The sequence below is a fragment of the Anomaloglossus baeobatrachus genome, chromosome 3 (assembly GCF_048569485.1).
Source record: "Anomaloglossus baeobatrachus isolate aAnoBae1 chromosome 3, aAnoBae1.hap1, whole genome shotgun sequence".
Taxonomy (NCBI): Eukaryota; Metazoa; Chordata; class Amphibia; order Anura; family Aromobatidae; genus Anomaloglossus; species Anomaloglossus baeobatrachus.
Genome location: NC_134355.1, coordinates 178014717 through 178040949, shown reverse-complemented (window position 1 = coordinate 178040949; position 26233 = coordinate 178014717). Strand labels below are relative to the sequence as shown.

At 44.9% G+C, this 26233-nt stretch overlaps 1 protein-coding gene across 2 annotated transcripts in view; it reads left to right on the top strand.

The window, feature by feature from the left end:
* Nucleotides 1-26233, top strand: part of SPAST (spastin) — a 109865-nt gene that overhangs the window by 15725 nt on the left and 67907 nt on the right. Inside the window, exons 2-4 of one of the 2 annotated variants that reach the window (XM_075339595.1) lie at nucleotides 131-214; nucleotides 3239-3322; nucleotides 23054-23149. In XM_075339595.1, the coding sequence (XP_075195710.1) occupies nucleotides 131-214; nucleotides 3239-3322; nucleotides 23054-23149 (264 nt within the window). The remainder of the gene's footprint in view (nucleotides 1-130; nucleotides 215-3238; nucleotides 3323-23053; nucleotides 23150-26233) is intronic. The other variant, XM_075339596.1, reaches the window with a different exon arrangement.

Sequence of the window (26233 nt, the reverse complement as noted above, 5' to 3'; positions counted from 1 at the left end):
TATATATATATATATATATATATATATATATATATATATATATATATATATATATATATATATATATATAGTTACACTCTACCTATTAAATTACAATATGTTTAAATGTATGTTTTCGTTTTATCTACAGATCAAAAGGAGCAAGCTATTGAATGTTACAAGAAAGGTATTCAAGAGCTGGAGAAAGGAATTGCCGTACAAGTTAGTGGACAAGGTAAAAGCATCACTCCATTGTGTGAGGATGATGCATCCATGCCATTGAGCTAGCAGAGGTAATCCCAGATCTGTATGTAGGAGCCCAGCATAACGTCTAGCTTTTGTTGCACCTGGCATAATTTTAGGATGGCTTTGGTTTCACATCCAAAACAGTTATTAAAAAGTTATTCAAGTTTGGAAATTACTTATCTGTGGGATAGGGAATACCTTCCTGATGGCTGGGACCCCCACCGATCCTGAAATCCTATATGAATGGGGTGGTGGTCGATCATGTGCTCTGCGGCTCCATTCATTATTATGGGAGTGCAGAAGATCAGCTGATCGCGGTACTTGGCCATCTCCGGTGGTCCCATTAAGAGCCGCAGTATGCGTGATTAGCTCCCCCTCCATTTACACGGGCTATTCATAAACCCAGTTCTTGGGATTGAGAGAGGGGTTCATAAAGTAATGGTGAAAATAACAAAAGATGATCTGCCATATAGGCACGGCTCATATTCATCCTCTGAATTTGTGAATAAACTGATCTATAGTTTTCTAACTTGAGCTAGTTGCATACATTTGGTGTCTCTGACGGGGCTACAAAACAGGATTGTGATGTATGCACTGAGCCAGCCATTGACTATAATGATACAGGTGGAGTCGCACTGTGGTCTGCCGTGCACTATTTTCTGCCTTATACACCTATTGGAAGCAGGCAAGACTTAGCTAACTAAGAGATGGGTGAGCACTAAATTGCACAGATGCTCAGTATTCAACCAGGTCAGACGCTCTGATAATGCTTAACTCCAGAAGTCGAGGCCCCAAATTTTACCACAAAAAACTGGGAAAACGTTGACTCGAGTATAAGCCTAGGATGGGAAATGCAACAGCTACTGATAAATTTCAAAAATAAAAAATAGATACCAATAAAATGTAATGTGCCCATCCTTGTGCCCTGTAGTAATGTGCTCCCTCCTGTAGTAATGTGGCCCATCCTTGTGGCCCACCCTGTAGTAATGTGCACATTTTTGTAACCCACCTTGTAATAATGTGCCCCATGCTGTAGTAATGTGTCCATTCTTGTTCCCCCCCCCTCCCCCTTCTAGTAATGTGCACATCCTTTTGTAGTGTCCTCATTCCGGTCCCCTTTTTGTCCCCTGTTATGTCGTTGTTAACATACACACACAAAATTCTCACCTGTTCTCCGTTCCTGTGGTGTCCTTTTTCCTAATTCTTACAGACCGCAGGCACACAGACAACCTCGGTGATTGCGACTGGTGCAGGAGCTGCCGCTGTTGTCGTCAGTGCTTTACTTCAGTTGAATGATTTGCGGCGCCGCAAAGCATTCAGCTGCAGTAAAGTGATAACGGCAGCAACTGCACCATGCACCAGACGCGATCGAGGGGTGGTTTTTGCGTACCACAAGCACATAGACCCCTCCATGATCCTGTCCGGTGAACGGAGCTGCCGTCATTGCTTTACCTCAGTTAAATGCCACAAAGTGTAAAAAAAGCCTAAAAAAATGGGCTGAAGAACACTGCTTATACTTGAGTATATATGATATTTATTTATTGTGCTCACTTCTATAGTGCTATTAATTCCACTGGGGCTCAGTTTAAATTCCCCTTCAGTATGTCTTTGCAGGAAACCAGAGTACCCAGAGGAAACAAATACAAACATGTGAAGACCATACCAACTCCGATATTGATGTTGTCCTTGGTAGGATTTGAACCCAGGACTCCAGTGCTGCAAGACTGGAGTGCTAACCACTGAGCCACCGTTCTGTCCTATATAATGTTAGTCAATGATTGGGCTGTTTGTCTCTCTGGTCACATGAACCAGTTCTGTATATGGCTTGGTTTTTTTTTTAAAAAAAGTTTCAACCCCAGTGAGAGCCATTCAGAGACTGTGACTGGCTTTCACTGGGGGTCCTGCACACATCATGCAGTGAAGCAAGCCTGTGCTTGTGGTAATTGTTTCACGAACAACACATCCAAGCACCCGCGATAGTTGATCAAGTGCCACAACTACCCAGGCAGCTTGATTGAGTATCCAACAGTGGCGCGCATGCTCGCTCATCACTGTTAACTACGTCTTGCTGCCCTCCTCCAGTTTGTAAGTATGGCTGAAAATCATGCATAACATCACACCGTTACTGTCTGCATAATTATTCTTATTGTCCGTCAGTGAATACGTCAGAATCCCGTTTTGCAGGGGATTGATCATAAGCTCCTATGGAGCCACCGAATGTATGTGAACACGTTGTGTGAACATAGCTTAAGTTGTAGATTGACACCTTGATTCCTGGTTTATCTGCTCCTTATTTCATCTTGGGGGAAGCTACAGTGATGACATCGCATGTGTAGAGCGAGACATGGCTTCCTGATGTACACACTTAAGGGAGGTCTGTGACTGTAACATCTGCCCTCCATAGGCTATTGGTAAATTGCCATTACTTGCCCATGGCTCCAGCACTGCCTCTGGACACAACGGTTGTGTTGAGGTGTAGGTGGCACAAGACTGCAGAGTCCAGTGATTGTCAGCAGTGGTCATGTAAATGGGATGTTGCCATTCCAGCCTTACCTGGATGTTGGGGTGTGAAATAATTTGGCTATGGCATGGGTAGCTGTCCTAAAATAAACCTAAATATAAAATGACATGAGCAGGCCGTTAGCTGCAGTCACCGATGTTATGTCCTAACAAAGCCGATCTTAAAAAGCATCTAAATGTTATTTCATTACCTGTTAGACATTCCCTTCTTTTTATTCAAAAATATTTTTTTTTTGTACCTAAATTCTTTTTGGTATCATTTGATGTTTAATTGGCTAGACCCCAGAGATTGGGCTTTTTAATTTTTTTTTTTTTTTTTTAAATTTATTTTTGTCATTATTAAGATTTAGTTCCTGTTATTAGATTGAAATTTAAGTTCTTGGCCATGTTACACAATGCATTAAATATGAATCCACTATACTGTAACCTTCGGCACCATTACCTGTATACTTTTACCTTGTATAATCCCTAAGACGTTCTGTTGTCTTTGTAGGGGAGCAGTATGACCGAGCACGACGTCTACAAGCAAAAATGAATACAAATTTAATAATGGCAAAGGATCGCCTACAGTTACTGGGTATGTATATTTTTTTGGGATCCTTAGTGTATTCCTGTGCACTAATATATTCTATAAAGTAGCTTTCTATACCACAATATGGACTGCGATCACATTTGTAAAGGTTTTAGCAGTTAGGACACAATGACCATCATAATCTTACAGGATAAATTACATAACTAAAAACCGTAACCTACATTTTAGAAAGGATTTGCACATATTAACAAATATGTAGGTTGAAATGCTTGCACATTACTATGCGCAGCCCACAGATGAGTGACACTGTCACTCTAAAAAGAATCAGAAGAGACCTCATTCCTCTACTGATCACTTTTTAATGGCACTGTCCAATTTGGCAATCATGTGATTGCAGGGGCGCAGCGCTGTGCATGTCGTAGTGTCATTGACTGGTGCGGCAGACTTTCTCCTGTACAGGTGATTAGCGCAGACCTTGCAGCACCATCATTGCCACTACATCATACCCGAGCTATGTCACCTTACCGGTGCCACAATCCACTCAATCAGCTCATTATTAAAGACTTGAACCCCACTGATACCGATGATTTATTTTAAGAATAGGTAGTCGGTAAAGTCCAGGAAGCCTTGCAAGTTTTGGTGAAATAAAACCAGACACCACCCTATACTATTCATGTGTATCAAACGCTTTACCACTATAGAAATCAATAAGTACATGAAGTTTTTCTTAAGGGCCATTACCATGATGGTAAGTAGTGTAAATGCTAAACTGATGCAATATGTGGCATGGTTTCCTTATACCTTGAATGCTTAGGGAATCCACGCTAGTGGTGTACTACATAAAGCTGCGCTCTTTATACTGATCGCTTCCTTCCATGTGCAGCTTTGGTATTGCATGAATGCTTTGCTAATACTGGTACTGTGCCATTTGTACAAAAAAATCTGTCATGGTTTTGTTTTTTTTTTTTTTTTTTTGTTTTTTTTTTTGTTCTTGCCAGTTGTCACGTTTGATAATTATTTTACCAGCCATATATAAGTAGTCTGTCACCCCCAAAGAGGAGTTTGAACTATTTAAACCTTGATGTAGAGGACTCTGCTCCTATAAAAATCATACTAAAATTGTAATTTTAGAAAAATGTGTTTTTATAGAATTTTGTTTTAGAATTTGATATAAATGATGGCGCTTTGGTGCACCCTTGATGTGGCGCAGTGCTCCTCTACTCTTTCCCTCATGGCGGTTGGCAGTGATTGCTTTGGCGCATGGTCTGATGTAATGCCCCAGCAATGGAAATACTGGAGCAGCCAAGCTCCTGCATACAGTGCCAGTGTGTCCAGTGGCAGAGTTCCCGTTCACCACACACAAGATCACCAAACCGCATTGACCGAGGACAAGGAGATGAAAATGATGTGTCCATGTACACACGCTCTCATCTTCCTCTCCCATATAGCAGCCGCAGCTGTTTACATCTCCTGTGAGTAGCATGCGACTATCGTCAGGAGATGGATGAGAACTTGGCCCCAGCACACTTGACACTGTGTATGTAGGCTCCCAGCTCCAGTGTCATGTGCATGGCGGGGGCATAAAATTGGACAGCGTTCCACAATGATTGCTGCCAATCGCCATGATTGAAGGGCCGCAGTGTTGTACTTGAGGGTGAAAAGGGGCATCAAAGCCCCCTCTTCTACTTATGTAATAAAACATTTAATAAAATCCTATAATACCAGTATGCTTTATAAAAAGGCTCAGTCCCCTATATGAAGGTCTAAGTACAATATCTTTCAGTTTTGGGCCGACAGGCGCCCTAGAGAATCAGCTTTGGGCCTCATTCAGATGTCCATGTGGCACATACGAGTGGCATCCGTTTTTTTTTTCGCAGACACCACATATACCCATTATAATCTGTGGGGCTTTTCACATATCCATTCTTTCCTAGCAGCACGGATGACAAGGGTCAGTATAAGTCTCTGGGTCCTTGAAGAACATGTACAGTACATGGATGGCATCCGTGTTCTGTGCGTATTTATCATTGAAAAGGATCAGAGAAGCTTTGTCATTTTATTCTTTATCCATCTGTGAAAAACACTGATGACTGGTGGTAAAAACGAACACACGAATGACACGCTGAGCCAACACGGACACCGGAACCGGTTTTCTCACTTGTCTAAATACAGATGTGTGAATGAGGTTTTTTTTGCATTCCTGATGACAGATTTTCTTTACTCTGGCTCGTGTAGCAGTTCTGACCTCTTTACTACAGCGCATGCCGCTTACTTTCTGTTGCCATAATCGCTTTTTGGTGAGGTAGACCTCTCTCCTAACATTGTGTGCTAGGATGTATGGTGAGTGGGCACATGTGCCACAGCTGGCGTATGCCATATTTGCATTGCACACCTCAGATGTGTGTGTACACTGATCTGATTAGCAGTGATCTCCATGTGCTGTGCTGTCTTCTCAGCGACAAAGTTCTGCATTCAGTTCTTATACAGGACAATGTTGTGTCCTCTCCCCTCCCCCGATCCTTCTGACTGCTCAGTGAGGTCTATAAATTTAACTCCCAGCCTTATTTTATAGTGTGCCCGTGCATTCACATGGAAGGCACAAACATTAACCATGAGCCACAGGCTACACTGTTATCTATAAAAAAAAATCTCAGCCTGTAAACCTCAATGTTTTCTTTCATGGCATAATGTGCTGGTATGTTCATATAATGTGAATGAGTGCCCAACGTACGTTTATACTTGGGTGTCATACAGGTGCATCTCAATAAATTAGAATATCATCAAAAGTTAATTTATTTCAGTAATTCAATGCAAAAAGGGAAACGCATATATTATATAGAGTCATTACAGAGTGATCTATTTCAAGTGTTTATATCTGTTAATGTTGATGATTATGGCTTACAGCCAATGAAAACCCAAAAGTCATTATCTCAGAAAATTATATAAGACCAACCTAAATGATTTTAAACTCATAAATGTTGGTGCCTACTGAAAAGTCTATACAGTAAATGCACTCAATACTTGGTCGGGGCTCCTTTTGCATAAATACTAAATCAATGCGGCGTGGCATGGAGGTGATCAGCCTGTGGCACTTCTGAGGTGTTATGGAAGCCCAGGTTGCTTTGATAGCAGCCTTCAGCTAGTCTGCATTGTTGGGTCTGGGGTCTCTCATCTTCCTCTTGACAATACCCCGTAGAGTCTCTATGGGGTTTAGGTCAGGCGAGTTTGCTGGTCAATCAGGAACAGTGATATGGTTATTAATCCAGGTATTGGCACTTTTGGCAGTGTGGACAGGTGCCAAGTCATGCTGGAAAATGAAATTCCCATCTCCAAAAAGCTTTTTGGCAGAGGGAAGCATGAAGTACTCTAAAATTTCCTGGTAGACGGCTGCGCTGACTTTGGTCTTGATAAAACACAGTGGACCTACACCAGCAGATGACCTGGCTCCCCAAACCATCACTGATTGTGGAGACTTCACACTAGACCTCAAGCAGCTTGTTTTGTGGCCTCTACTCTTCCTTCAGACTCTGGGACCGCGATTTCCAAAGGAAATGCAAAATTTAATTTAATCTGAAAACACCTTGGACCATTGAGCAAAAGTCCAGTTCTTTCTCCTTGGCCCAGGTAAGACGCTTCTGGCGTTGTCTATTGATCATGAGTGGCTTGACACAAGGAATGTGACAGTTGTAGCCCATGTCCTGGATACATCTGTGTGTGATGGCTCTTGAAGCACTGACTCCAGCAGCTTCCACTCCTTGTGTTCTCTCATTTTAACTGCTTAGGAAACCTTTGCAGGTGCTTTGTGGTATTTCTGAATTTTCTGAGATAATGACTTTTGGGTTCTCATTGGCTGTAAGCCATAATCCTTAACAGAAATAAACACTTGAAATAGATAACTCTGTGTAATGACTATAATATATGCGTTTCCATTTTTGTATTGAATTACTGAATTTTAACTTTTTGATGATCTAATTTGAGATGCACTTGTACATATATGCGTCCCCCCCGGACATGCATCCTGCCAGTCTCCACCGCGAGGGGGAGGAAATTCAGATTTGCTTTGTGAATATTCAAGCTATGTAGATATTTACTGCAGGTATCACCCGTCTGCATTACAATGACTGAAATCAGCGGGAAAATTCCCCAGCATATATAGATAGGTTATGGATCTTCATCTTGGCGTGTGGATGAGATTCTACTCCAAGGGAGTTTAACGATGATTTACCTCTTATAACACTGTTAACGTAATATACGGTGTTTTTCCTGTTCATGTGATCAGCAGTGTCTATGTATAACATGAAAGCAAGGTTAAGGCTACATGCGCACGCTGCGTTTTTTGCTGTGGTTTTGGCTGCAGTTTTGTTGTCAGAACTTTCTTACATTTGACTTCCCAGCAAAGTCTATGAGAAGTCAGATTTTCTATGCGCACATTGCAGTTTATTTGTCAGCGTTTTATTTGTCAAAAGTTTGCGACAAAAAAAATGCAGCATGTTCATTCTTCCTGCGTTTTTGTCAACATTTGTCACAAAAGAGCAGCAAAAACGCATGTTGTGAAAAACGCACCAAAAACGCACCTAAAATTACATGCGTTTTTTGTGACATTTCCAGGCTGTCTCTGACAAGGTGCATTTTTGGCTGCAGTTTGTGAACACAAAAAGATGCAGCGTGCGCATGTAGACTTTAAGCACTACTCCAGAGTGGGTTTTTTTTTGTTTTTGTTTACCACTTCAGTGACTCTAATATAGGTTCCCTGACCCTACTTTTATACTGACCTGCCGCCACTTTCACCTTCTATCACCAACGATCTCTTTGGTCTTTGGCAGTTTGTAACCTACCAGCAAATCCAGTGTTTCATGGTGCGCGCTGGAGGTCAGAAATCAATGCATGTCTATGAGCGCCTCATTCTGGCCTCGTTTTGGCTCTTATAGCCTTGCATTGAGAGCCTGCGATGTAACGTTTGATTTCTGACCAGTCAGAAGTTGCGGTCACGAGATGGCACTGCAGGACATGAGCGGTGTCGATTAAAAGGTGAAGACTGTCGGGTAGGTATTAGACCGGGGCAGGGACCAAAGATTAATAGCACCACTCCAGCTCCGAAAAATGTAATAATGTAACTTTCATTACAGAATCTTCAGTTTACACTTACATTAGTTGATGCAAAAATGAATACATCCCACGTTTTAAAAACTACTACATCTAGTATTTTGTATGACCTCCATAAATAAGGACAACACCAAGTCTTCTAGGTATGGATCAACAAGTAGGTGACATATTGCAACCTCTTTTTCCAATCTTAACCCTAGAACGCATACCTGGGGCCTCGCCTTGTTTTCTATGGTAGATTTCTTTGGTTGCGCGTTCTAGGGTTAAGGAGGGTGATTTTTTTTTTTTTTTGTTTCTTAAGAGATTGGATGGAGAGTGATGCCTTCACATTTTTTATGTAAATAATTTTTTCTTATGTCTTGTGACGTTTCTCTTCCACGTGGTGCCATTGCTGACTGCATGAATTGGGAAGGGGTTTTCTTTAAGTAGTGCCCCTTTTTGTCAGCTGTCTATTTAATAATTTAGGTTTATCTGTTGCTGATTTATTGTTGTTTAGAATTTTGTTGTCAAAACTTTGGGTTTTGCTCCTAAGACTTTTATTGGGGTGTACACACTTTTGCAATATGGTCTTGAATCAGTTTGTTAGGAAAACTGGGTGTGCAAAATAACAAATCTTGTTTGCAATCAATGACCTACAGTTGTGCGAGTACTGTGTAGTATGGTTAGAGGAAATGCTTCATTTCAGAATAAAGAAAGACGTATAAAAGTCCAAACCCCAATCGCTGCAGCATCGGGTTATTATTTTTATATGAAGCTGCTCATTTGCAACCTGAATTTTGTTCCCCATTGCTTCCTTGGAATATTTTTTTTTTATTTTTCTACCTTATGTTTCCATCTATCATATAAGAGATATTTTCAGAGGTTTTTATGTTAGTATTGTGATGAAAATGGCCTTTGTATAAAGGACTATGAGGTTTTGTAAGTATTCCGGCACCTCTTCAGTTGTGTAGTTAAAGTCAATAACACTTATAATGCCGGTAGATATGCTTTTACAGGTTCATAGATGAACTGTATTCATATCTCTATTACAGGTATAGAAAAGTTTTATCAAAAAATTGCATGATACTTGTGGTGCTAAGGCCCTGTGCACACGCTGCGTTTTTTTGCCGCAGTTTTGCTGCATGAATTGCTGCATAAAATGTTCACAACCTTTCTGCAGTCATTCCCCAGCAAAACCTATGGTAAAAAAAAATGCTGTCCGCACTTCGATTTCCCCCCCCCCCCCCCCTTACAGGTTTTGTCACTTCTTTTCTGCAGGTACCATAGATAAGTGAACACCCTGCGGAAAATACACGGAAAACCACGGTAAAACCGCATGCGTTTTTTGGGTGCGTTTTGCTGCGTGTTTTTTTTTTTTTTTTTTTTTTTTTTTTTTTTCACTGCAGGTGCAGTAATCTTTCAGAGGGTGCGGAATTTTCTTAAGAAAATTCCATTTCTTCATCATTCCTATGGGAGACCCAGACCATGGGGTGTATAGCTTCTGCCTCCGGAGGACACACAAAGTACTACACTAAAAAGTGTAGCTCCTCCCTCCGAGCATATACACCCCCTGGATAACCAAATATAGCCAGTTCAATGCTTTGTGTTCAGGAGGCACACATCCACACATGCATTCTCATCTGATTTTTGATTTTAAAGAGTTTGAAGAAAAGCGGGTCCAAGCTGGACCCCCGGCATGTCTCTTCTCACCCCACTGTGTCGGCGGTGTTGTTAAGGTTGATTTCAAGGCTGGAGCCTTACATGCCGCGCTCCTTCACCATCCCTCGGGCTCTGGCTTGAAGTGGGAGCCAGCACGGTTCTCACTGCTTTGCAGGAGACCGGTCTCCATCCGCAGCCCTTTCAGGACCCTGCCGGACGGAGCACTCATCCCTCAGGGACCTGGCCCTGCGTCTCACAAGCTAAGTATTTGAGACGTTATTGTCAGGGGGTCCCTTGCATCTTTATTGTTGGGGAGAGTGTGTCAGTTTACTTTTGTGACATTTCCGGCCGGTTCTCTGGGTTTCACCTGAGAACCGCGCCGAGGGTGCCTGCGCGCCGGCCGCATTGTAAAATTTAGGCTTCGGCTGAGGCCTAGTTTCGTTTTCACTGCCCCTGCATGTCAGTCATGCAGAGGGACAGTGCGGCGCCGCCCACCGGCCGTTCGGCACAGGGGAGGACACTCCTCTCTGAAGAGATGTTTCCCTCCCCTGTATATCTCCTTGGCCCTCCGGTTCCCGCTCTTGGACTAGGCCCCGCCCCCTCTCCTCGCTCCGGCGCCATTTTATCAGCGTTCTCACACTGATCGGCGCTGGCTGCTGCATCTCTGCATAACCTGTCTGGGGGTCCTAGCTGTGGGATCCGGAGGGCACACAAACGGTCTGGTAAGCCACAACCTCTGGTTGTGGACCTTCTTATACACTCTCTGGGGGTCATTCTGAAGGAGTGTGTTCTTTACTGCAGAGCCCCCACCTCAGCAGCATGTCTCACACTAGGAGCAAGGCTGCAAGGCTGTACTCAATATGCACTGCATGTAAGCTTGTACTGCCTGAACCGAGCACATATCCACATTGTGATGCCTGCTCTAACATGGTGGTGCCTCAGCCTGGAGTCTCCCCAGTGGTCCCTCCGGCTGCTCCGGCCCCGGTGGCTGAACCCCCGGCTTGGGTAGAATTGTTTTCTAAGTCTATCTCCCAGTCCTTTGCCGACTCCATGGGAGAGTGGTCCCGGACTCTTCTGAGCATGCATCAGCCCCCTTCTCAGGGCGCCTCTGCTGCTTCGGCTCGCTCTGCAGAGCTCAGAGAGGATTCTTCATCTGCTCCCAGACCCCGTCCTCCTAAAAGGAGACGCAGGGTCCCCTCTCCTTCCTCGTCCCGCGGCTCCGATTCACGAGCTGACTCGCAGGACGAGGAGGATGTCTTTACTGGGGGCTCGGACGCTACCTCCATGTGCCCCATTGATCTGACCGAGGGTGATGCAGATGTTAGTGATTTGATTGCGTCCATTAATTCTGTACTGGACCTCAATCCGCCAGTATCAGAGGAGCAACCCTCTCTGGCAGAAAAGCACCAGTTTACCTCGCCTAAGAGAACAAGGAGTGTGTTCTTTAACCACTCCAGTTTTCAGGCCACTGTGTCCAAGCCCAGAGCCTGTCCTGACAAACTCTTCCCAAAGCGTGGTTCTGATGACCGTTTTCCTTTTCCACCAGAGGTGGTCAAGGAGTGGGCTCACTCACCAAAGGTAGACCCTCCGGTGTCTAGACTCTCAGCCCGGACAGTTGTATCTGTGGCTGATGGCACCTCACTTAAGGATCCCACTGACCGCCAGGTTGACCTCCTGGCCAAGTCTGTCTATGAGGCGGCAGGGGCCTCGTTCTCCCCATCCTTTGCAGCAGTGTGGGCTCTCAAAGCCATCTCTGCTTCCCTAGAGGAGATGCATTCCCTCACTAGGGACTCTATGCCTGAATTGGTTGCCTTAACTTCCCAGGCTTCAGCCTTTTCAGCCTACGCCATGTCTGCCATGCTGGAGGCTTCTCAACGCACTGCGGTGGCTTCCCCTAATTCCCTCGCTATCCGCAGGATCTTGTGGCTTCGAGAGTGGAAGGCAGATGCTTCTTCAAAGAAGTACCTTGCTGGGCTCTCATTTGCTGGGTCCAGGCTGTTCGGTGAACAACTGGATGAAATTATTAAGGAGGCTACTGGCGGGAAGAGTACTTCCTTGCCACAGACTAAATCCAGGAAACCTGTCCAGGGCAGGAACCAGTCGAGGTTTCGTTCCTTTCGTTCCTCTAACTGGTCGTCCTCTAAGCCCTCGGCCTCGTCCACTAACTCAGCCAAGGACCAGAAGCCCACCTGACGCAAGAAGCCGCGTCCACAAAAGTCCGCAGGAGCTGCTGCCACCAAGGCAGCCTCCTCTTGACTATCTGGCCGAGCCAGCAACGTCCTTGGTCGGTGGCAGGCTCTCCCACTTTGGCGACGTGTGGTTTCAACACGTCTCCGATCAGTGGGTGCGGGATATCCTCTCCCACGGCTACAGGATAGCTTTCTCTTCCAGCCCGCCAAACAGTTTTTTTCTGTCAACTCCTCCCTGCTCCAAGGCCGCCGCCTTCTCTCAGGCCGTAGCATCCTTGCAGGCCAACGGAGTAATTGTACCGGTTCCCGCCAGGGAACGGTTCAGAGGTTTCTACTCAAATCTCTTCCTAGTCCCCAAAAAGGACGGTTCCTTCCGGCCCATCCTGGATCTCAAGCTTCTCAACAAGCATGTTCAGGTGCGGCATTTTCGCATGGAGTCTCTGCGATCAGTCATTGCCTCAATGACCCAAGGAGATTTCCTGGCATCCATCGACATCAGAGATGCCTATCTGCATGTGCTAATTGCAGTTTCACACCAGCGTTGGCTACGTTTTGCAATCGGAGAGGAACATTTCCAATTCGTGGCTCTCCCCTTCGGGTTAGCCACGGCCCCTCGAGTATTCACCAAGGTCATGGCAGCAGTGGTTGCGGTTCTGCACCTCCAGGGGTTGGCAGTGATTCCTTACCTGGACGACCTTCTAGTCAAGGCTTCATCCAGTGCAGACTGTCAGCGGAGTGTCTCGCTCACTCTCGCAACTCTTGTTCAATTCGGGTGGCTTGTCAATCTGCCCAAGTCCACTCTGACCCCGACCCAAAAACTCACGTACCTAGGGATGCAATTCGAGACTCTGCCGGCACTTGTCAAGCTGCCCCTAGTCAAACAGCAGTCCCTCCATCTGGCGGTGCGCTCTCTGCTGAGGCCCCGCCGTCAATCCATCAGGCACCTCATGCAGGTGCTGGGTCAGATGGTGGCGTCAATGGAAGCGGTTCCCTTTGCCCAGTTCCATCTGCGTCCTCTGCAGCTGGACATTCTCCGCTGTTGAGACAAGCGGACTTCTTCCTTGCACAGGTTGGTGGCTCTGTCGCCACAGACCAGGAGCTCTCTTCAGTGGTGGCTTCGGCCCCTCTCTCTGTCTCAGGGACGCTCCTTCCTGACCCCGTCCTGGGTGATCCTCACCACGGATGCCAGTCTATCCGGCTGGGGAGCAGTATTTCTCCACCACAGAGCACAGGGCACTTGGACTCCGTCCGAATCAGCCCTCTCGATCAATGTGCTGGAAATCAGAGCTGTGCTTCTAGCTCTCGTAGCCTTTCACCACCTGTTGGGCAAGCACATCCGAGTCCAGTCAGACAACACGACAGCGGTTGCCTACATCAATCACCAGGGCGGGACTCGCAGCCGCCTGGCAATGTTGGAGGTTCAACGCATCCTTCAGTGGACGGAGGACTCCATGTTCACCATATCCGCAGTCCACATCCCAGGCGTAGAAAACTGGGAGGCAGATTATCTCAGCCGTCAAACCGTGGACAGCGGCGAGTGGGCTCTGCATCCGGCAGTGTTCCGGTCGATCTGCCGCAAGTGGGGCACTCCGGAAGTGGATCTAATGCCATCCCGGCACAACAACAAGGTCCCGGTTTACTTGGCTCGCTCCCACGATCCTCAGGCCTTTGCAGCTGACGCGCTGGTTCAGGATTGCTCCCAGTTCCGTCTGTCTTATGTGTTTCCCCCTCTAGCTCTCTTGCCCAGAGTCCTGGGCAAGATCAGAATGGAGGGCCGTCGGGTCATACTCATTGCTCCAGACTGGCCCAGGCGAGCTTGGTACCCAGACCTGCTCCATCTGTCCGTAGAGGTGCCGTGGCATCTCCCGGACCGCCCAGACCTTCTCTCACAAGGTCCGTTTTTCCGCCAGAATTCTGCGGCTCTCAGATTGACGGCGTGGCTCTTGAGTCCTGGATCCTGACGGCTTTCGGCATTCCTCCCGAAGTCATCTCCACTATGACTCAGGCTCGGAAGTCTTCCTTGGCCAAAATTTATCACAGGACTTGGAGAATTTTCCTGTCCTGGTGTCGTTCTTCCGGCCATGCTCCTTGGCCTTTTTCCTTGCCGACCCTTCTGTCCTTTCTACAGTCCGGTCTGCAGCTAGGACTATCCCTCAATTCCCTTAAGGGACAGGTCTCGGCTCTGTCAGTGTTGTTCCAGCGGCGTATCGCCCGACTGGCTCAGGTGCGCACCTTCATGCAGGGCGCATCTCACATCATTCCACCTTACCGGCGGCCTTTGGATCCCTGGGACCTTAATCTGGTCCTCACGGCCTTACAGAAACCCCCCTTTGAGCCTCTTAGGGAGGTTTCTTTGTTTCGTCTTTCACAGAAAGTCGTCTTTCTAGTGGCCATAACTTCTCTCAGGAGAGTCTCTGATTTGGCTGCGCTCTCTTCGGAGTCACCTTTTTTGGTTTTTCATCAAGACAAGGTGGTTCTCCGTCCGACTCCGGACTTTCTCCCTAAGGTGGTGTCTCCTTTCCACCTTAACCAGGACATTTCATTGCCTTCCTTTTGTCCGGCTCTTGTTCATCGCTTTGAGAAAGCGTTGCATACTTTAGATCTGGTGCGGGTGCTCCGGATCTATGTGTCACGCACCGCTGTTCTTAGGCGGTGCACCTCTCTTTTTGTGCTGACCACAGGTCAGCGCAAGGGTCTCTCGGCTTCTAAACCGACCCTAGCTCGTTGGATTAGGTCGGCCATATCCGATGCCTACTAGTGTACTCAGGTGCCTCCCCCCGCCGGGGATCAAGGCACACTCGACCAGAGCTGTCGGTGCCTCTTGGGCTTTCAGGCACCAGGCTACGGCTCAGCAGGTCTGTCAGGCTGCCACTTGGTCTAGTCTGCACACCTTTTCGAAGCACTACCAAGTGCATGCTCATGCTTCGGCAGATGCGAGCTTGGGCAGACGCATCCTTCAGGCGGCTGTCGCCCATTTGTGAAGTTAGGTTTCGCCTACTTCTCAGTTTTCTGTTTATTTCCCACCCATGGACTGCTTTGAGACGTCCCATGGTCTGGGTCTCCCATAGGAACGATGAAGAAAAAGAGAATTTTGTTTACTTACCGTAAATTCTTTTTCTTATAGTTCCGTAATGGGAGACCCAGCACCCTCCCTGTTGCCTGTTGGCAGTTTCTTGTCCCGTGTGTTATCACCGGCTGTTGTTGTAGACAGATGCTCCGGTTGTTCTGGTTTTTTGCTCTATCTCTACTTGTGGGTGGCTATTCTCCTTCAGCTTTTGCACTAAACTGGCTATATTTGGTTATCCAGGGGGTGTATATGCTCGGAGGGAGGAGCTACACTTTTTAGTGTAGTACTTTGTGTGTCCTCCGGAGGCAGAAGCTAAACACCCCATGGTCTGGGTCTCCCATTACGGAACTATAAGAAAAAGAATTTACGGTAAGTAAACAAAATTCTCTTTTTTTCTAGTGCGCACAGGGCCTTAATATTGAAAAATCTGCACAAGCACACCATTACAGGATGCTCTAAATAAAATGCATTTTTTTTTTACTCAGCAAAGTCCCTTTAAGTTCCTGTTTGCATTGTGCAAGTGAAATATCCTTAAGGAAATATCACTTTAACTGTTTGGTGTCCTGAGATCAGTGGAGTGGTCATGTTAGATTGTAATGTAACCTATGGAACCTAGCTGCTCACTTTACATCAGTGTGTCTCCAGTTTCAGTACTGTTGCCAAAGGAAACACTGATGGAATCGGTAGTGCCCATGGCTGCGACGCTTGCCTAGCCCTGATATAGCATTATTAATGCATATAGTGCATAAATACTGCTCGTTACTGTAATTATGTGTGAATGTATACTTAAAGACAACACTATGCAAGATTTTCTAAGAACACTTATGTGGAGATTCAGTGAACACTACAAAGCTCAGAATTGCGGTTTTTATATTGTGATTTTATATGTGGTTATTTTTTTCCCTTCCTTTTATAGGAGTTGTACCAAGTTTACAAATAAAGCCCTAGCCACAGGATAGGCATTACCTTCTCTATCGCTGTGACCCTCACTGATTCCAAGGAGCTCTGTATGAATGGCGTGGTGGTCCATCATGCACACATCTGCTTCTTTCATTTTTAAGGGGGTGCCGATCTTCAGCCAAATGCTGCACTTGGCTATCGCTGGTGATATCCTTAAGAATGAATGAAACGGATGCGTATAATTGACCACCCCTCCATTCACCCAGAGCTCTTAAGAACAACAATTTTCTGAATTAGCAAGACAGGTAAAATATATCTTTGTACCATGTTAGCCAGTAGATGTAAAAAATTGTTTAAAAGGACTGAGAGTCCTCATTGGTTGATACCTTTTTTAATGGTTAATTGAAAAGATGGTAATAAATAACAGCTTTTAAGACTACTCAGGTCTCCATCAGGCTCAATATAACACAAAATCTGAAGTCACATATTTATACACAACAGGACATAGAATAGTGCAGTAAATAAGACAAGTAATGTGAAGCAGAACGGTCAGTATGGGAAGGGGACAATCAGTTGTTGAGTAAGGGTACCGTCACACTTAAGCGACGCTCCAGCGATCCCACCAGCGATCTGGCCTGGTCAGGATCGCTGGTGCGTCGCTACATGGTCGCTGGTGAGCTGTCAAACAGGCAGATCTCACCAGCGACTAGTGACCAGCCCCCAGCGACGCGTGGAAGCGATGCTGCGCTTGGTAACTAAGGTAAATATCGGGTGATCAAGTGCTTGTTTACCTGATATTTACCTAGGTTACCAGCGCAAACCTCTTAGCGCTGGCTCCCTGCACTCGTAGCCAGAGTACACATCGGGTTAATAAGCAAACCGCTTTGCTTATTTACCCGATGTGTACTCCAGCTACGTGTGCAGGGAGCCGGCACTGGCAGCCTGAGAGCGGCGGACGGTAGTAACCACGTTAAATATCGGGTAACCAAGCAAAGCACTTCGCTTGGTTACCCGATATTTACCTTGGTTACAGCTTACCGCAGGCTTTCAGAAGCCGGCTCCCTGCACATTCAGATCGTTGCTCTCTCGCTGTCAAACACAGCGATGTGTGCTTCACAGCGGGAGAGCAATGTCCAAAAAATGAATCAGAGCAGTGTGTAACGAGCAGCGATTTCACAGCAGGGGCCAGATCGCTGCTCAGTGTCACACACAGCGAGATCGCTAATGAGGTCACTGGTGTGTCACAAAAACCGTGACTCGGCAGCCATCTCTCTATGTGAGAAGTACCCTTAAGTATTGGAGCAGTTCATAGATAAGTAGTGTGAATGTTTTATTGTCCTCTGATTGGGCTGTGATACCACCAGATGCTCTGATGAACACATGTCTTAAATGATTAATGTGTCAAAGGTCATCATAAGTTTGTACTCAGAGATCCTTCTGTCACTCTGGGATTTAAAGTCTCTTTTCAATACCAGCAATTTCATGTCCATGATGCTGTGGTCAGTTACGAAAATGTTTGGCCACAGGTAGATCTATCCTTTTATTGGACTAAAGGCCGCTTTACACGCTGCGATATTGGTACCGATATCACTAGCGTGGATACCCGCCCCATCTGTTGTGCGACACGGGCAAATCGCTGCCCGTGCCGCACAACATCGCCCAGAACCGTCACACTACTTACCTGTCCGGCGCGTTGTTGTGACCGGCGAACCCCCTCCTTTCTAAGGGGGCGGTTCGTTCAGCGTCAGTGACTTCACAGTTGCGTCACTGAACCGCCGCCCAATAGAAGCGGAGGGGCGGAGATGAGCGGGACGTAACAACCCGCCCACCTCCTTCCTTCCGCATAGCGGCCGGGAGGCAGGTAAGGTGAGGTTCCTCGTTCCTGCGGCGTCACACGGAGCGATGTGTGCTGCCGCAGGAATGAGAAACAACTTCGTTACTGCTGCAGTAATGATTTGAGAATGGACCCCCATGTCACTGATGAACGATTTTGCACGTTTTTGCGAAATCGCTCATAGGTGTCACACGCAACGGCATCGCTAATGCGGCCGGATGTGCGTCACCAATTCCGTGACTCAGAGTTCGCATTAGCAATGTCGTAGCGTGTAAAGCCCCCTTTAATCTAATTTAATTAGATTTATAATTTAGTTTACACGATTAGCGAAAAAATGATAGATCTACCTGTGGCCCAATATTTTTGTAACCCAGACCACAACATCATGGATGTGAAATTGCTGGTATTGAAAGGAGACTTCAAATCCCAGAGAGACCGAAGGGCCTGGGAATTCAAACTTATGATGACCTTTGACACATTCAAAGCAGGAATGACTGTTACATGGATTTGTCTTTTTAATTCATTTAAGAAAGGTGCTGCTCAGAGCATCTGGGGAAGGGGGGGGGCATCATAACCCTGGACCAGACCTCAGAGGACAATAAAACTTTCACACTCCTTATCTATGAACTGCTGCAATATTTACTGCCACAACTGTTTGCCCCCTTCACATACCGATCGTTCTGCTTCACATAACTTGTCTTGTTTACTGCTCCATTCTATGTCCTGTTTGTATAAATATGTGAGTCTTCAGATTTTATACCATGCCTGATGAAGAGAGCTGAGTAGTCTGGAAAGCTTGCTATTTATTACCATCTTTTCAGTTGGCCATTAAAAGGTATCAACTGCTGAGGACTTCAGTTCTTCTAAACAATTTTTAAAGCATTTTTTTGTGAATGAAATCTGTGTAGGAAGTAGGTTTCAATTACACCTCCTCTGTAGTAATGTTCTTTTGAGTGTGCATGTTTTCTCAATAAGAGGGTAAGATGGAGCTGTCAGACACCTGCTGGCGTGTGAACTGCCAAAGGATTGGGCATGTTATAACTTAACATGTTTTGATCTTTTCCCCATGCTGTTGAGTCAGAGCATCTCCATACATATTAAAGGCTTAGCAGATCCACCAAACTTGGTGGGTTATGCCAACGTATGCCTGCTGTATGTTCACACCCCAATACTTCAGCAGATCTGATGGCCCACTAAGTTATTGCAAATAATCCATTGTGGTTCACAGGTACATATCTTTTGATGCTTCTCCGTAAGTGCAGGATACGGTCTCTTTCCTGCATGATTTGTTGACTTACATCTAATTTTATTTTGTAGATATGAATCTTATGTACACTTTTGCAGAAAAATGTTACCCTTTTGTATGATCATTTCGTCTGTTTTAAGGTAATAAAGACCAAATGAGCAGATTGAGGCCTAAAGCGGGCTTTACACGCTGCGATCTCGCTAGCAAGATCGCAAGCGATCATACCCGTCTCCGTCTGTTGTGCGACACAGGCATATCGTTGCCCGTGTCGCACATCCTCGCTTACCCCCGTCACATGCACTTACCTGCCTTGCGACGTCGATCTGGCCGGCAAACTGCCTCTTTCCTAAGGGGGCGGTTCTTGCGGCATCACAGTGACGTCACACGGCAGGCGGCCAATAGAAGCGGAGGGGCGGAGATGAGCGGGACGTAACATCCTGCCCACCTCCTTCCTCTGCATTGCCGGTGGAGGCAGGTAAGGAGATGTTCGTCGCTCCTGCGGTGTCACACACAGCGATGTGTGCTGCCGCAGGAACGAGGAACAACATCGCTAACATCCTGAAAACAATTTTTTGTTTCAGGACGACCTCTCCACGGCAAACTATTTTGCCCTCTTTTGCGATCGTTTAAGATCGCTAAGTGTTACACGCTGCGATGCCGCTAACGACGCCGAATGTGCGTCACAAACAACGTGACCCCGACGATAATTCATTAACGATATCGTAGCGTGTAAAGCCCCCTTAAGGGTCTCCTCCGCCTTTTAGGATGAATTAGTTCTAGCCTTTCTGTGCTGCTGACACCTCTGTGCGCTTTGCATGTTCTGTGTCTGTTCATTTTATTGCATTTGTGTCACAAGTCTGTGGAAGAGCTTTATGTACAGTATTTTATTTTTGGTTATTCCCATACATACACTTGGTGTCTCTTTATATATAATATGCTTATGTATCTGCATGAAGTTGAGCCTTGTGTTATCAATATAAAGTGTAAAGCTACAGAATGTTCTTGTTCTGTTTGTTTCCTTCTGTTTTTGTCTCCCCATCACACTTTCACTATTCGAGTATTGTCATTCATTGAATGTCTTTGTAAAGCTACAGACATAACCTTTCTAATTGTCAATATTTTTGTTTTAATGGTCATATAAATTGTTTAATTTTCCCCCTCTTCACTCCCTGATTGGTGCTTAGTTATCGTGGCACGCAAACTGCTAGTAAGGAAAATACATTTACACCAATAACTGAACTATACTCCAGGGAACCTACACATGACTACAGAATGCTGTATAAAACTGCATGTACTTTATTGCAACCTCCATAGGATCATATTAGTGGTGATAACTCTGCACACAAAATCTATGCGGCTATATGCTTTACACAAAAGTTCAAGGTAATTTTCCATACAGCTATTCCTCCTGATCTTCTGCGATCTCCCATTCTCTCCCTTCCATGCATGTGTTCTCAATTTGAAGAACAGCGTAAACTGCTTCCATACACCCATTTTGGCAGTGGCTACTTTCCCTTTAAAGGGAAATTCTCATATTATTAATTTACTTTAGTTAAACAACATGAAAATAAACAAGTTTGCAATTGACTTGCTTTTTTTATCTGTTTTCAGTCTCTTGCAATTAGCGCTTTTTTCTTACGTAGTGTACAGCTTGATTCAGTGGAGCTGGGCCACCAGTTCCATGTGTGCACTAGTTTCATTCCAGGAGGGGAATGAACTCCTAAGAGCCCAATCGTCTCTCTCTCCACCCCATTAATTTCTATACAGCAGTTGTTGGAATAAAGATTATTTATTTTTTTAATCTGCGTTACAGCTTCAGGGCTTCTTACCTTTCTGAGCTCATGTCCATCCCCTTCCCTCTAAACCACTGACTGGACTTGTGACAATCCTACATAGCAAAAATCCACTGGCTCCCACCATAGACTATTTTCAAGGCAGTTCTTCTAATCATGACTTCTTCTAATCTTCTAATCATGGCTCTCACTTTCCTGAGCTGTATGCTTGTTCAAAGGCCCTGTTATCTCTGTGTAAATATAGTGATAGCAGTGTGGCACCAGATGAAGCAGGGACACACTGTGTATTAAGCTGGACTTACACACTGCAACATCGCAAACGACATCGCTGTAACGTCACCGGTTTTGTGACGCAATAGCGATGTTTGCGATTTTGCAGTGTGTGAATCCTATCAGCGACCTGGCCCCTGCTGTGAAGTTGCTGGAAGTTGCTGATCACTACAAGTCGTTCAGGACCATTCCTAGGTCCTTTGTTTCCCGCTGTGCAGCATGAAGTGTCAGTGTGTGAATCCTTTTCAGCGACTTTGTTAGCAACTTCCCTTTCAAAAGGCTGCTTATCAACGTCCCCAACAACCAGCCTGGTCGCTCTGCAGGTCCGGATCGCTGGTAAGTTGTTGGCCAGGTTTGCCGGGTTGAACGCTCACCAGAGACTTAGCAGCGACTTATGGAGATCGCTATTGCGTCACCAAACCGGTGACGTTACAGCGATGTCCTTTGCGATGTTGCAGCGTGTAAACCCAGCTTTAGGTACCATCACACATAACGAGATCACTGCTGAGTCACGGTTTCTGTGACGCAGTAGCGATCCCGTTAGCGATCTCGTTATGTGTGTCAACTACCAGCGATCAGGCCCCTGCTGTGAGATCTCTAGTTGTTGCCAAATGGTCCAGGCCATTTTCTTCAAAGGCGATGTCCTGCTGGGCAGGACACATCGCTATGTTTGACACTGTGTGACAGGGTCACAGTGACTGCTGAGATCGTTATACAGGTTGCTACTGCGACCTCTATCGTTCCTGCATCGTTGGTAAGGTGTGACTGTGTGACATGTCACCAGCGACCTAACAGCGACTTACCAGCGATCCCTATCAGGTCGCAACGTTTTCGGGATCGCAGGTAAGTCGTTGTGTGTGACTGGGCCTTTAGCAGGACAAAGCTCTTGACTAGAACTCCGGAACTATCATGCACTTCATGACACCACTTCAGAATACTAATTTTAAACTGGGCAACTTATGGTAAACTATTACATTAAAAATCCCTCCATTCTTAAAATATTGAGAAGAATGTTAAGAGCAAAATTGATAAGTTTTAACAAGCACTTTTCAATTTTATCCATTGAAGAAGTTGAGTAAACTCTTAAACAAAAGGATGGGATGTATTACAGTCCACCTGTCCAATGCTTTTTATATCCCCTGACAGTTAGCATTAGGCGAGCATCCTATTATCTAGTTACCAGGTTCTTCTGATCTTTAGCCTAACTAGTGATGAGTGAATACTAATTATTCGTAACAATCCCAAAGTACTACTCTTCGATTTGTCACAAATAAACCTAATGCAAATCAATGGAAGACCTGAGCGTTTTTCTGGGAAATTTTAATGAAAAATGCTTTGATTCCCTATTGACTTGCATTGGGGTCATGATTTGTAATGAATACCGGAATCGTACTTTGTGATTCATTGCGAATAATCTGAATACAAATAGTTACTATTCGCCCATCACTAACCCTAATGTGCGTGTCCAGCTTACGTTTCTGATGTTTGGTTTACTGATATTTTTATGCTGACCTTGTGGAGTCAGTAATGGTTCCCTGCCGATCACACGATCCCATCCAAATCACTTCCAGTACTACTATTCCCACTAATGTACATGATTAGGAAAGCAAAACTTCATGGCCTAACGTCCCCAATATTTGAAAGCAGTGACCGCACAGTGGCGGTAGTTTTGTTTTTTGTTCATCTTTTGTTTTGTTGTTTTATTTTATTTCTACCTTTTTCCTCTGTTTGCATAGCAACGCTGCAAGCAGACATGCAAGGTCAGAACAAGCAAATGGAGGTGTGTAGTGACAGTACTAACCTACCTTGCCGCAATGGACATCTCAAGCCAGGTGGGTTTAGCTTTACTGATGCCATGTCTTGCTTGTAAATACCTTTAGACAGTCTTTTATTTCATTTTACAACCTGCTAATACAATAGTGGATAAAACAAGGGATTTGGTTGGGTATTCCAGGGCATTAGTGACATTTAGAATAAGTCAGACCATATTTTTTATTTTTTATTTATTTTACTTATTTCTCAGCATGCATTTTTGGGTAAATCCTAATAAAAAATTATTTTTGCAATTGGCTGTGTTACAAGTTTAGTACAGTTTACCCCCTACATTGTCTATTGGCTACCAAAGAGGGCACATATATGTATAATTTAAAGACAACTACTTAAAGCATAACCTTCAAATTTGTAATTTTTATGTTTTTAGATCAATCCATTAGCACCTTTTGTAATATATCTTATCAGGCAGAATTGATCACTCATTATCAAAATTCTCAATTCTGAGGATAAATCTGTATTCAGTGAAGACTTTCCCATTACTGAGATAGGAGATGGCAGTTGGTGCTGATAAGATTCTATGACGAAAAGAGGAGTTTGAGGCGGGCGGGGGGGGGGGTCGGGGGCTAGATGCCGAACACCACCCCCTCCTTTTTATCTACATAGAATCATCAGTAACCACTCTGATCTCCCATGTAGATAAAAAGGAGGGGGTGGTGTTCGGCATCTAACCCCCCCCACCACCACCGCCTCAAACTCCTCTTTTCGTCATAGAATCTTATCAGCACCAACTGCCATCTTCTATCTCAGTAATGGGATAGTCTTCACTGAATACAGATTTTACCAGAATTGAGTGATCTTAGCAATTTTGATAAGCTATATTACAAAGTTGCTTATTTACATGTGTAATATTAAATAAAACTTTAAAACAATGGTTACTTTTTAAGAATTTTAATTTCAATAGTTGTGTGGATGGGGCTTAGTGGGTGTGGTCATTCTCTGCCCCACCAAATTTTCTATAGTCTACGAAAAAGTGTCGTAAATTATAGCAGAAATTGACCCCATATTAAAGGTAACCTGATATCATCAAATTAAAGGGAATCTTACAGTATATCAACACTCCTGTGCCATCTATATGGGCATGTAGGTCATTGAAAGGTGAATAAAATGATACCTTGATCTGTGATCCGATGTCCTACTTCAGAGAAATCCACATGTTGGTTTTATTTTTTATTTTTTTTTTTTTTTATATATATATTATAAAAATGATCTATGGGCCAGACACTGATCTCCCTGAGAATCTGCTTCTATAGCTTATTTTATATGGAAGCTGGCGTTACCAGTGTGCCACATAGAGAGCGCGGACTATCATTACATTCTCTATATAGGCACATTGGGCATAATAAAGAGACAATCAAAATGTATGTAAAGTCCACAAAACTACCAAAGACAGTGCTCATCAGGAAGTTTCATACAGAAGTCCTTTATTTCCCCGTATATCAATGACCACAGCGACATTTCGACCTGTATGGACTTTTTGAACATTTCCAAAGCTTGGCAAAGATCATACAGGTTGAAGCTTTGCTGTTGTCCTGACTATAAGAAGGAATAAAGAACTTTTGAGACTTGCTGATGAGCGCTGTCTTAAGTTTGGTTTTGTCAGTTAGTACATGTCTCACTCTAACGCTCCCCTTTTTGTGACTGGTGAATAACTATATTATCAACTTGAAAAATACACTTGCAATATGGTAATTAGTGGGTGGTTAGTCAGAGGTTGAGTTCTCCCTCATATTATCATGTCCCTGTAGGTGTGACTGGCATGATTTGCAAAAGCAGCATGTAGTGTGCAGTGCAGTGAGGCCGGGGCGCAGATTGTAAGGAGACAGAGCAATTGCTCATCTACTGTTCTCCCGGTGTTGAATTGAGGGGGATGTCAATAGAAGCAGCAGCTGTGTGACTTCGACCGCAAATCACAGCCTTGGCACCACTCACTTCCTGATGTAGCTCAGCTTCTCCCGCCATTCTCAATACACAGCACTCGCTCAGGTTTGAGCCGCTGCGGCCAGTCACCGCGCTCTGCAGCTCTTCTCTCCTACCTACACTGCCTGCTCCAATAACACAAGAGAGGGCAGAGGATCTAGTTTTTGATTTTGTTAAAAATAGAAATCATGCTGACAGTCAATGGCGAACTAATTTGATTGCCCGGTCCTACTACTAAATTACTTTAGCTGTGGCTCTGTCAGTGAGGTCATTCTAATGCTATGTGCCCACAGGACTCTGTACCCGAAAAACCTGAGGATTTATCTGGATTTTCTAGATAAATCCGCAGGTTTTAGCAAGTACAGACACTCCCCATGTTATCCTATGGGACATGGGGAGTGCTGTGTCTATGCTGCGATCTATGCGGCTGTGAAATATGCTGCAGATGTCCCTCAGCCGCACATAACTGTATGTCAGTTATACCTGCGGAATTACCTGCGGAAATCCCGACCCTCCACTATGGAGATAGAGGCTGTGACTTCCGCAGGTAAGTCACGTAAATGTCCGCAGGTTTACCGCAGATATTTCGCTGGAATCCTGCAACAATGTATAGCTGCGGTTTCTGGGAAGCTGCTGCAGGAAATCTGCGGATATACCTGCAGATATATTCGCAGGTACAATGTCCCGTGGGTCATATAGGCTTATAGTAGGTCTCTTATCTGCCTTTCTCTGAGCTCCTCTCAGCCAGTTTGACCACATGAAAGTTTGGTTCATCTTTTTTTGCTGTGTTCGTAAATTTTCATCGGGGAGCTCAGAAAAAGACAGATCTACAGTTAGGTCCAGAATTATTTGGACAGTGACCGAATCATCGTGATTTCGGGTCTGCATGTCACAATTTAAAATGAAACTACTGAGATGAAATTGAAGTGGGGACTTTCAGGTTTCATTAAAGGATCTGAAGAATAATATCCTCTGAAACATTTTAGGAATTGCAACAATGTTTATACAAATCCTCCTCATTTGAGGGGCTCAAAAATATTTGGACAGATTTGTTGTACCATAAATAAAATGTTCATTTTTTAATACTTTTGTAGAGAAACCTTTACAGGCAGTGACTGCCTGGAGTCTTGAAGCCAAGAACATCACCAAATGCTGGGTTTCTTCAT